Source organism: Oreochromis aureus, linkage group 11, assembly GCF_013358895.1.
Source record: "Oreochromis aureus strain Israel breed Guangdong linkage group 11, ZZ_aureus, whole genome shotgun sequence".
Classification (NCBI taxonomy): domain Eukaryota; kingdom Metazoa; phylum Chordata; class Actinopteri; order Cichliformes; family Cichlidae; genus Oreochromis; species Oreochromis aureus.
In genome coordinates this window covers 25051244-25063707 of record NC_052952.1, presented here as the reverse complement: position 1 = coordinate 25063707, position 12464 = coordinate 25051244, and the positions used below count along the sequence as shown (strand labels likewise).

The following is a 12464-nucleotide window of genomic DNA, read 5'->3' as shown; positions in this document are numbered from 1 at the left end:
TGATCTGGAAAGTTTCTGTTCAAATTTTTTAGTTTCTGTAAAATTTGAATTAACAAGCATGTCTGTGAGACATAAAAGTTGTATATAGTTTACAATCCCTCAGTTTTATTCATTGCAGTTGGAGGAGGGGGTGTGGCTTCAGCTTATTAATCAACCAGAGACCACAGTCCAGATTTCTCAGACTTTTAATCTTATTACACACTTTTCCATGTGTCCCGAATTCAGCAATGTGGCACAAAAACAAACCAATGGAGGCCCAGTAGAGTGCAATCAGATGAAGAGTTTATTAAGAACACACGCGCGGGAAGATGTACACTGCAACACATCAGATGTAGATCTCCGCCCAAACATACACTTCAGATTGCTTTTATAACGTCGGGGTTTAACGCCCCCTCTTGCGTTTCCAAGAACATCATTTGTATCTTAAGAACATTATTTGCATGTTTTACAGACAATGATCAATTTTTAGAGCTAAGTGCAGACACAGAAGTTCCTCTTTCTAGCATCTTTTCCAAGTATGGCGATGATCTCAGGCCCTGAAAGTCCCCATGGACGTGTCCTCCGCTCTGACACAGCTTCTGTCACCTGTTACTAAGCAAACTCCAATGCAACAAGAAGCTGAATACGTTCAGGCCTTTTGCTCAGGCCTGTTTCTAGATTATATGTATTATATGTGTTTTGTAGGCGTGTATTGTTGTTTTAACCTTCAGTAGCTCCAAGTCACTTTACACAATAGATCATCTGGACATCACGCCGAACGAGGCTTACAACCTTCGATTAACTGACTGAGCTTCAACTCTTTAATAAGCATAGAGATGCAATGTGTGTATAAAATGGTTATAACTGCACCTGTAATAAAGGTTAATATGGTGCCAGTATGTTTAAACATCTTAATGCCGTCTTAAAGCCATATGTTGTATCATTAATGCAATGTTAAATAAAATGATCGAATCGCATAGTGATGAGAAAAATGAGTAAAATGAGGTCTGATTAAACTCTTATGAGCAGCCATGAAACATGAATTTTCCCATACAGAAGAAAGCCCGATTAGAGCTGTTTTTTAAAATTAAAGTGGCTATGTATTACTACTAGTAATAATGAACTTTATTCTGCTAAAAACTGGGTGTGAAGTGGGCTGTGCTCTTTAAGAAATGGAATGTGTGCCAAAGCAAAAGCAAAACTAGACGTAACTGCATGCGTGACAAACAGGCATGTTAAGTACATACCTTTATTTGTATTAAAACATTTGATAACAGGAACTGGTAATGTGTGCCAAAGAAACAGCAAAAGTAGAAATAGCTGCAGGTATGACTGTCTGAAATGCTAAGTATGTTGCCTTTAGTTGTATAAAAACAGTTGTATCATTCCTTTCAAAGCCAAAGCTTCTCATGCACAGTTAAACCAAGACAAGAAGAGGAGACGTGTGAGAAGTGTGGCGCAAGGTAAACACAAACTTTCATATTTCTGCTAGAACAAATTAAAATGAAAGATTAACTAAAAACATAAACTTTAACAAACATAAATATTCGAGCTGAAATTAGTAGATTTAGCTATCTTTGATATTTTTTGTTTACATTTTGTGATTGCAGTTCATGATTTTTGGTAGAATCTCTATTGATTTAGGTTTCATCAAAGACGCACCATGAGGGTGAAAGGATATGTTTTTCTTATCTGGAGCATGGCCATTACAGAAGCATTTTACTTAAACACAGTAAGTAATTAGTTGTTTAACTACCTTTGCATCCAGAGAAAGAATCTTATTGTATGGAAACAGAACTTCAAAAGTTGTTTTTAAGAAAAACGATTTTTGGAGGAATTAAGACAAAAATAATACTGAATATTAAACATATGCTACAAATGATTTGAATTTTTAAAAAGAAAAAAACCCCATCAAATCTAAAGTTTACATGTTGTGTCAAGTGTAGTGTGTGTTTATTTCAATATGACTTTCATATTTTTGCAGACTGGACCAGAAATAGTGGGTAAGGTCTAATATTTGTGATTTCCATTTTATTCAATGAAATTAATTTTTCTTATGAAAAACTAACTAAAGCCTCTTTGTAGATATTGGTGAAGAAAAGGACATTCCTGAAATAAACAAGGGTAAAGTTCAATATCGCATAACTGAATGCCTTTTGTGAGGAGATTTTTGTTTTTTTCAACTTCTTGCAACTTTACTTGATTATTCCTAACTTTTAATGTTTGATTTTAGGATTTTTACACGATGATATTTTGGAGGTGAGTTAAGTTGTTTGTTTGTTTTTAAGATAATATATTTATTCTTAAAATATCTAGATGTCTCATAACTTTGCATTTTTACTTGACAAGATATGTGGTCTTCATATTTTAGCCTACAAACCTGCAGAGGAGTACCATCACTGATGAAAACAAGCTGTGGACATCTAGAGTCCCCTATGTCTTGAATAACGACCTTGGTGAATATATTTTTTTCTGACATGGGAGCACACCTATGTGATCTGTTACTTGAAAATCTATTTTTGGTACATGTCAGTTGGAGGCTGTTGCCACGTAGAAGCCGCATAATGTTCAAGTGAACAAAGCTAATTGACTGACATAGTTTTGTACAACTAAGTTATGCAAAATAACCACCCACTCCTCCACAGAAGTATCTACAAAGAGTTTTAAACTAATATGCACCGATATCACATTTATCAGTTGTCTAACATGTATATATTTTTTATCTCCATAACACACATCTCATGAACAACGCAGAAATTAATTCTAAAGGAGTCATTCTGAGGGCCCTTGATCAGTTCAGGTTGAAATCATGCATTGATTTTAAACCAAGGGACTCTGAGGACTATTACATTTCTGTCAAACAGTTAAATGGGTAAGTTTTTTTTCCTGCCTTTTGTTTTTGTTGTTTTTCTTTGCCTTTAAAACGAACTTTCTTTTTTAGTTTAGGTAAAGATAAACATAATTTAACATAGGACAAATACTGATCAGTGTTTTGTTTTTTTTGTTTTTTTCCAGATGTTGGTCATACATCGGGCGGGTATTTTCCAATGGACAGGAACTCTCCATTGGAATAGGCTGTGGTTACATTGCCATTGTTGAACATGAGTTCCTTCATGCTCTTGGCTTCTACCATGAACAGTCCAGATATGACAGAGATGATTATGTGACGATTCAATTTGAAAACATCCTAGAAGGTTTGGCTAATACTATTTATACTACATATTATGATGTTATTATCTTCTTTGATATTTCTATTCACATGCTTATCTTAAAGGTGTATAAAATGGTCTACAAAAATCAAGCATTTTGAAATGGTTAAAATAAAACCATGAGTAAAATAATTATCTTCAAAAGAACCATTGAATTTTTGACAGTCTGCAAAACAGAACTTTCAATATTCTGTCAGATTAATTAATATTACTCCTCTTATGCTTTGACCTTCTCTCATAATATCATAATATTTTCAGTTGAGGATACTGTATGTGATGTTTGGCTTTTATATGTGATTTTTACAGATTACAAGAGCAACTTTAGAATAGTTGGCAGTGATGAGAGCACCACCCACGGAGTCCCATATGACTACTTGTCAGTGATGCACTATGGCAAAGATGATTTCACCAATGGCAAAGGTTCTACAATTATCACCAAAGACTCAAAATTCCAAAATCTGATTGGTCAACGAGTGGAAATGAGCGCTAATGATGTTCAGGAGCTGAATCTACTCTACAAATGCAGTAAGTACTTAAAGATTGAGGGGACCAACACCCACTTTACTCAACCTTGAGTTGACTACAGTTTAAATAGTTGACAACTTTGCATTTTCCTTTATAAGATACCTTTATAAGATACCTTTATTAGTCCCACAAGGGGAAATTTCATGTTAAGGCTGCCGACCTATTGCACGCAATGGCGGAGCCATCTTACCCTCCGACCATCTTATTCTGAGTATTCAAGGCAGCCGTAAGCAGAGATGGGCCGATTACTTTTTTCAAGTAACGAGTAATGTAAGGGATTACCATTGCAAAAACGGTAATTAGATTACCGTTACTTTCCCGTAGGAACGCTGCGTTACTGCCGTTACTAAAACCGTGAGTTTTTTGCGAGAATGTCTCATGATAGTGACGTAAGCGAGTGCGACGTTCATGACAACAGCTGTCTGCAGATCAACAATGGATAATATATCAAGTACGGGAGAGAGTATGAGCGTGCAGCGTTTAAAGCGTGGAAGTACTGACCTTACTTTGAGTTTGATTCCATAAAAAGTGACAAAAACATTAGCGTCCGTTGTGCGTGGAAGAAAACTTCATTTTACAGCAAAAAAAACCCCCTTAACTTCCAAGCAAGCGCTGCCTGCGCTACTACTGTAATGGGAAATTCACAGAGAAACTCGCGGATTCTTCCACTGACCGCTGCGGCACACCTGCACCAGGGTAAACCTCCGCCTACCCCAGTCCTGCTTTACAGGTGAAAACAGAGCAACTAGCCTTTGACTTTATTTATTTTCTGCTGTGTTTTACTTGCATCTATTTGAAAGAGTGAGTGTAAACACAAAAAAATATTTTATTTTATGTGCTGGAAAGTGCAGAAAATAGGTTTAAATGTTAAACAAATTTCTTCCAGTCAGAGAATGTTGCATATAATTAAATTTTTGCTTGATGCATAAAGTTAAAAGATTAAAACTAATAAAACAAGTTTTAAAAAGAGACATTTCCATTTGATTACATTTTGTATGATGGATTATGCAGAAAAAGTAGAATTGGGCTGAAAGATCTATCGCTTTATCACCTATTCAGGTTGTAAATTGTGTTTTTAAAAAGTAACTAAGTAACAAAGTAATTAATTACTTTTGAAAATAAGTAATCAGTAAAGTAACGGGATTACTTTTTTGGGGAAGTAATCGGTAATTAGTTACTGATTACTTTTTTCAAGTAACTTGACCAACACTGGCCGTAAGCTTCTCCAAGATCTTATCCGTGCTGCACTCAATGAGCCCATTTTGAGAAACTCACACCTCATCCCATCGTTTCAATCCCAGCGGGCAGCCTTGGGGGGGTTTGAACAGCCGGTTCCGCTTTCTTAATTCTTCGATAAGCCAGGGCCAAGCTAGCTCCGATCAGCAAGAACCCTGTTATCATGTTTCTGAATAGGTAGATATAATCATCCTTAAGATCCACAAAAATGAATTTCCATTGAAATATCTGCTAGATAACAAATCCCACTTCAAAGCATACAAATAAATTTTAAATTTCATTTAAATCAACAGTTATAGCATACATGGTGGAGGCTGCAGACATGAACATAATACTTTATAATATGGCCACCTACTAAGGGAGTAATTACTAGGGAAGGGTATCATTTAGCTTTTATCCGATACCAGTACCAAACCGGTACTTTTGAAACGGTGCCGATGCTTAAACGGTGCTCAAACCAGTGCTTAAAGAATGGAGAACACAAAATTCGTCCAAAAACCTCTCATGTTCAGCTGTTTTTTTGTAAAAAGATAACAATGTTAGCCTTTTCTGCAGCTATAGGGGATTTATGGCATCACTCTTGGCTGGAAGCAGTGCTTAATCAATGGAAAAAACACAAACTTTGTCCAAAAACCTCTCATGTTTAGCTGTTTTCCACTTTTCTTTGGTCATTTTAGCCTTTTGGCCAGGGTGAAGGAGTATCTGCCATCAAACAAGAAGACAGCCGCATGTAACTACGACGGTGTTTGCTTGTTCACCTTACATGCATTAATTTAATAACGTGGTTAGCCCACTCAACGTAAATTACGCACGAACAACATGAAGCTACTCACGCAGAGAAGAACAGCTGCTGCTGCCATCATCATCCGTCATCATTTCTGCTACGCTGACAGGGCTAGGGGCCAGGACTCTACTCTTCGGGTTTTTGGGGGATGTTGCTAACTCCGGGTCCGACAACAGGCAACCCACCCACAGTAGATGTGCACGGTGTGAGGTCTCGCAGCAAGCTATCAAATACGGTGCATTTTTCGGCTTTTAAAAAAACGCTATGTGTCGCTAGGTGTTTCATCAGATGCGAGGTGTTACCTCCTTTGCACAGTATGAGCTTAAAGCACTTGTTGCAGGCTGCTGAGTTTGCATCTTTTGCTGTGAAGTACAGCCAGACTATGACCGCTTTGCCTTGGGCATTTTTAATCTGTAGCTCTGCTCTAAAAGAACGTAAGTACCTGGCCCCGCCTACTACGCTTGCAAAGGTAAAATGATTGGCTAGAATCCAAAGTGTATGACATCTCAGGAAAAAAAAGCACTGAAATAAAGCACCGAAATGTGCGCTGCTTTTCGGTCTGGTTACTACCGTTTATGTCAGAACCAATACCGGTACCCATCCCTAGTAATTACCCTGTGAGTACAGCATGAAGTATTCTAGAAAACAAGCAATATTTACCACGTTTAATTTTAAGTATGTTGAACTTTCTATTGCATCAGTCATATTATGGGGTAAGACAATCTTGCCTAACTTCCAGATATTTTACTGAAAAAAGACATAAATTATACTGTAAATAATCTTTATGTACAAGTTTATGTACAAGTAATTTTAAGTACTGCATAAGTAATGTTAAGTACACAGTAAATAATTTAAAGTTCTGCGTAAGTCATTTTGAAAATGTAATTTCACAATAATTTTCCAGAAAAAAAAAAAAAAAATTCTGAGATAACCTTGCCTTTTTACATTGTTTTGATATTCATTATATCAGTATGAATGATTTTAACTGTCTGCTTTCCTGTAAAATACCTGGAAGGTACACAAAGTTAATTTAATTCAATTCAAGTTTTTTCTCTGTTTCTTTTATAAACTGCTTTAGTGGCTCATATTCATATATATCTATAACTTAATTATTTTGTTTAGCCCACATAATTCAGTTACATAAAACATGTGAATTTTGATTTTATGTACTACTACTATAATAAATAAGTATGTAGCCCAGTAAGTATAACATCCAGAAAGCTACACAAAATGGTGTGGTTCAGTTAAGCTGAGCATAGACTGTGCGATTTTTTCAGTTGCGTTATTCAGCTCCTGCTCCAACTGTACGATTGACTCGCAGGGGTTAGAAGTTCGAAGGTCACGATGCATGGTCTCACACTTTACGGCCTGATGCGACCTGAGTGCTCACACTGTGCGTCCATTACATGAAGTAATAATATGAAGTTTATAACACAAAATCTGTCTCTCGCTCTCCTTCTCTCTCCCTCTCTGTCTTTCAGTCACACAGACACACACACCACCACCATTAACTTTGCTAAATTGCTAATAATAAAACATTAATCAGGCAGCTGTGATTGAGCAGGAATGTCCATCCAACTATTTTCACAGTTGTTGCAGTCGTGATAATTTTGTGAGGCCACATTGAAAAGGCTGAGATGAGCTTGCCAAAGTTCTACAAGTTGTGCCTCCATCGCTTGTGTCCAGATCAAATGCTGCACTGCTGTGCTGCTCCGTTTTTTCACTTTCATTTCTGTGTTTGCGCGTGCGCAGTGTGAGAGGCTGTAGTGACACCCTCACGACGGCCGACAGGATTTCAAACAGGTTTGATTTTCTTACGACCAAACGATTGATGATCAGGACCTGGTCGTGAGATGTTAATCGCTTCTCGTTACCCCATCTATACTATACGATGCACGACACACAATGAAGGCGAAACTCGGGCCGATCACCAAAATGGTCGCACAACTGAAAAATCGGCTCAAAATGGGCCAAAAATCGCACAGTGTAAGCCCAGCATTACAAACACAAGTCTAATCTAAGTTTCACTCCTTTTTTTGTTAGAAAAATCAAATTGTTACATGCTTAAATTTACACAAAATGTCAGAAATCTGCACTGTCATGAACAAAAATTTAAACCTAATTTTTCATGATTTGTTGGGTTAACCCTCTGAGGTCCAAAATATAACTGGCCATTTTTGACTTTTGATTTTACATTTGTATTTCACCTTTAAATTGTTTTTTCAGCTCAACCTCACGTGTCTGAATTTACAGTTATTTTTTCATTTACATTCTGTATTAACACAACTGATCTATGACAGCTACCCTCACTGACACACACAAGAAAAACAACAAAAACACTACACACTAACTACACAAGACAACACAACACACTAACTATACACTCCACGCTTAACGTCACAAATCTCTCACATCTCAAATCTCGCTTTTGATATCGCTATAGCTCTTTCGCTGCCGCAACTCCCAAAACTTTCCCCTCTTCCTAATCAACCAAATCCCACATTTTTTTATTGGTCGATATGGTACATTTTTCCACCAGTAGGAAAGGGGTGGCTTTTATTTCTCTTTCTTTACTGTTTTTCTGTTTTTTACTGTTTTTAACTGTTCTTAGAAAATGCTTTTCTTAAAAATTTCTTCCACACTAAATGTAAAAAAAGCATCACTTATATATATTCTTTTATACTCTGGATTTAGTGGCCTATCAATAAAATTAAAAAACTGGTGTTTTTTAATTTTAATTTGAGTGCAACAACCGACCATCTGTGTGAAATCTGAAATCCCCATGGTGTTGTTCAAAATGTGCTCTGCCACAAGCATCAGTTGCTACTGAAAACAAGAAATAAAGCCGGTCCTCTGAACCATTTGTTAATGGTGGTGATTGGGGGGGCACTATGCAACATATTCAGTTTTTGGATTTATATTCAATTTTAATTGTTGCTGGGCTCAAAGTGTTAATGCTATCTTATTTTAATAAACAACACTGTCAAATGCAAAACTAGGGTGGCAAGAAATCATTTTAGGCTGGCACATGCCACCCCATTAGCTCTGTAGATCTGGCCCTGTCAGAGCAGCAGAGCTAATATTTGAACTACAGCACTGACGTTAATGAACATTTAACTCGATTCAATTCAATTCAGTTTAATTCAATTCCGTTTTAGTTATATAGCGCCAAATCTCAACAACAGCCACCTCAAGGTGCTTAATGGCATCCTGTTATGTTCCTTTCTCGGGAACAGCAACAATGTCCCTGGGTCTATTTGACCAGGAACATGTTTAGCTGTTTAGTGTCAGAAACTAAAAAATTTCCAATAAACACTGGAGACACTGGAGCTTTAAGGACAATGTGCAGCTAAAATTGTCACTACTGGTCCTTTTTGGGGAGGGGAGCTACAATGTTGGATGTTGGACAAACTTTGGACAAACTTTGCCAAAATGGACTATGTATAGGCCCACATTATTACATAACATCAAGTGAGAGCGCTACCCGTCACTAAAGTACTGTGCAATTACACACTCCTTAAAATTTCTTATTCTTTACTTACAGGGTAATTACATCCTTATTTGTGGGCAATATTATAAAGTGTTACCAAAGATAGTTAAAACCATTTGTGCTCATAATTTACCTCTACAGGCTCATCTATTGCCTTTAGGATGTACTGTGGCTTTACTGATGGGACCATGTGTCAAATGAGTAACTGTTCACAGAGCAGCAATAGGTGGGAAATGGTAAAAGATGTTTATGGGGGTCCCAACTCTGACCACACCAATCTGCCCAGTGGAAATGGCAATCAAGGTAAGTTTTCAAAATGTGAAACATTCAACTATTGCATTTATTTATTGCATTACAAAGTGCAATTATTTGGAAAATCTAACTTTTAACCTCAGCCATGTTAACTTAAAGTTAGCTACCAGAAATAATAATAAATACTTTGGTAGTCTGGTGTAATATTATTTTGAACAACATTCTAGGTCAGGATGCAGGTTACTTCATGCATGCTAGCACAAGATCAGGTCAGGAGGGTGACTCCGCCTGGCTGGAGACAAAGAGGATGAGTCTTCAGAGGGATTGTCATGTCCAGTGTCTGCAGTTCTATTATTACCACAATGGAAGTGAGTCAGACGAACTTAACATCTGGATCAGAGAATTTCAAGATAACTTGGACGCCACAGGAACTCTCTACCTCATGGGACAGATCACAGGTAATGGTTCACTGGTGTGATTATCTACTATGATTTTCTCTAGATGAAGTCTAAATGTTTCACATTTATCTTTTTTCACAAACCCATACCTCACAACTCACCTATTAATCAAAAAGCAAAATGTAGTCATCCAAAAATTCTCCCTCCAGGTAAACCAACATCTCACTGGACACTCCACCATGTTCCTCTAAATGCCACCAAGCAGTTCCAGGTGGAGTTTGAGGTTCGTAAAGGAGCAGGAAACTCTACAGGCGGATTCTCTATTGATGACATCAATCTGTCAGAGCTTGAGTGTCCAGATGGAACCTGGCAGATTAATGATTTTGAGAGACTTCTGAACACTACTGATACTCCAGCCCTGATATATAGCCCAAGGCAGTACTCCAGTGAGGGCTATGCTTACCGGGTAGCACTAAAGCTCTACCAGAGTTATTTTGGAGTATTTGTGCAACTTGTCTCTGGTGTCTATGATGACCAACTGCAATGGCCTTGCCAACAAAGGCAATTTACTGTCCAAATGGTGGATCAGAACCCCAACATCCAGCTACAGATGTCAAAACAAATGAGTATCACCACTGACCCAAATCTGCTCACCTCCAGTGGTACGTTTGCAGAAACATGAAGAAATCCTTAAAAAAATGCACTAACTAAACTATTAACCACTATATTAATAATGCTTTCTATTAACAGGTGTATCCACTTGGGGCAAACCTCGTGAGGTTGGAAGTCCAATTGTTGATGAGAATAATGAGACCATCTATGTTAATACCCTTTCTGGTAGAAATAATTTTGCATCTCTGGAAGACATCAAATCCAGAGATTACCTCAAGGGAGGGAGTGCTATTTTCATCTTCAGCTTACAAGGCAAATTTAAATATTTTCAATAATAAACTTAAATACTGAACTTGAAACTTTTACAACAAAAATGCATGAAACCTTTGAATCATTTTATTTATTTTCAATAGATCTCACTTCTCTAATTAATGGAAGTACACTGCCATGTCCTAAAATGAGACCAGTGAATATTTCACATCCACCTGGAGTCCAGGATAAAGGACCCTGCTCACCATGGTAGGACATGTAAATTAGAATGTATATGATATCATATAAGACAACATATCATATAAAACAATATATGATTATATAATAAGAGGTATTCTTATCATATAATGTAAATGCTAGTGAAATTAAAAATCTAACAGTGACTTCTGAATCATGTAAGAGTTTTAACATATCTGTCAAAAAATTCTTTGGCTTTTCTAGGATCTTACAAACCACATTTCCAACTCCAAACACAACAAATGACAGGTACTCCAATATTTTCAAATATTTTCTGTTTTCAAAAATGTGTTGTTACAAGCTGTAAAAAACTAGTAGACCAGAAAATGTAGATGTTGTGCTCCTAATGATGATCAAAATAAAAAGCTCTATCAAAGAATAGTGAGCAGCAAAATGATAGTGAAGGAGGACATTCAGAGGGCTGGTGTGACGGTGAGGATGCTAGGAATGGGATGAGATGGAGGAGCTTCAGTACTGTTGATGCTATTTTTTTGAAAAGTCAGTCGCCATCATTTATCATCACTCATGCAGTGACCAATAAGAATACATCAGAATGCTTTTCAGTCACTATTGCAAATAATAATTAAAGTTTTTCAGTACTAATGTGTAATATTACAAGACAAATGAGTGTATTATTTGCTGCAGCTTGCAGCCTACACAGATTTTGCCTCTTAAAACAAAACGGTGCTGATGGCTATAATGCTTTCTTCATAACTTCATTACTTAACATAAGCCATCTAGGTTTTATTAATTTAATCAATCATTTTCTTTCTGTTGTACCAGTTTTGCCTTCTCTCCTGGTATGATGGCTTCTACTGTCCTCACCCTCTTACCAGCGCTCATGCTTCTGGTGCCTTGATGTGAATCTCATCCATATCTGACCTCTTTAGACGGACATCACCAACGATTCTGCAAGATTCGTTTTAGATATTTTGTGTTGCTTTACTATTTTACTATGATTTATTATGTTTCTAATATAATTATCTTTTTTTGTGGTGGAACTGTCTTTTAATTTTTGTTGGTTTTGTAATATATGTTTTAAACTCCATTTAACCGTTATAAATTTATACTCATATGACAGTTTTGTTAACTGCAATTTTGAAGCAACAAGTTTGAAGCTATTGCGATATATATTAAAAAAAAAAACATTGTGCTTTCTTGGGTATTGGTATATTGATGTGTCAAAAAAATAAAATTTATAACCTTTAAAACAAAAACATTCTTAGTTCCCTATTTTTTTACTTGGATGTTTGAGCTTCACTGTAGAGGCTCATGCATGTTCAAAATGTTCTCTACTAAAATCTGTGTTAACAAACATACTTATAAGATCTAAAGCTATATATAGTTTGCAATCCCAATTTCAAAGAAGTTGGGACACTTTGGGACACATAAACACACAAAGGCACACAGTTGCACTTAAATACAGATTAAATGAATTATTTGTATATGGCCAGCTACATTTGCATTGTAAA

At 36.6% G+C, this 12464-nt stretch overlaps 1 protein-coding gene across 1 annotated transcript; it reads left to right on the top strand.

Moving 5' to 3' along the window:
• Positions 1-1287: 1287 nt before the first annotated feature.
• Positions 1288-12209, top strand: LOC116309518 (meprin A subunit beta-like). The gene is made up of 16 exons (XM_039619126.1): positions 1288-1442; positions 1624-1711; positions 1964-1982; positions 2065-2103; positions 2213-2238; positions 2351-2435; positions 2734-2851; positions 2995-3173; positions 3495-3713; positions 9365-9526; positions 9703-9933; positions 10083-10535; positions 10624-10797; positions 10899-11004; positions 11197-11241; positions 11776-12209. Exons 2-16 carry the CDS (start codon positions 1643-1645, stop codon positions 11849-11851), a joined length of 2001 nt encoding a protein of 666 aa, XP_039475060.1. The 5' UTR covers positions 1288-1442; positions 1624-1642; the 3' UTR covers positions 11852-12209.
• Positions 12210-12464: the final 255 nt, after the last annotated feature.

What these genes read in the sequence shown, in the direction of transcription:
- LOC116309518 (XM_039619126.1), top strand. Translation starts at nt 1,643, where the DNA reads ATGAGGGTGAAAGGATATGTTTTTCTTATCTGGAGCATGGCCATTACA. An exon ending in CATTCCTGAAATAAACAAGG is followed by an intron (nt 2,104 to 2,212) that starts GTAAAGTTCAAT and finishes GTTTGATTTTAG; the next exon opens with GATTTTTACACGATGATATT. An exon ending in TTTCATCTTCAGCTTACAAG is followed by an intron (nt 10,798 to 10,898) that starts GCAAATTTAAAT and finishes TATTTTCAATAG; the next exon opens with ATCTCACTTCTCTAATTAAT.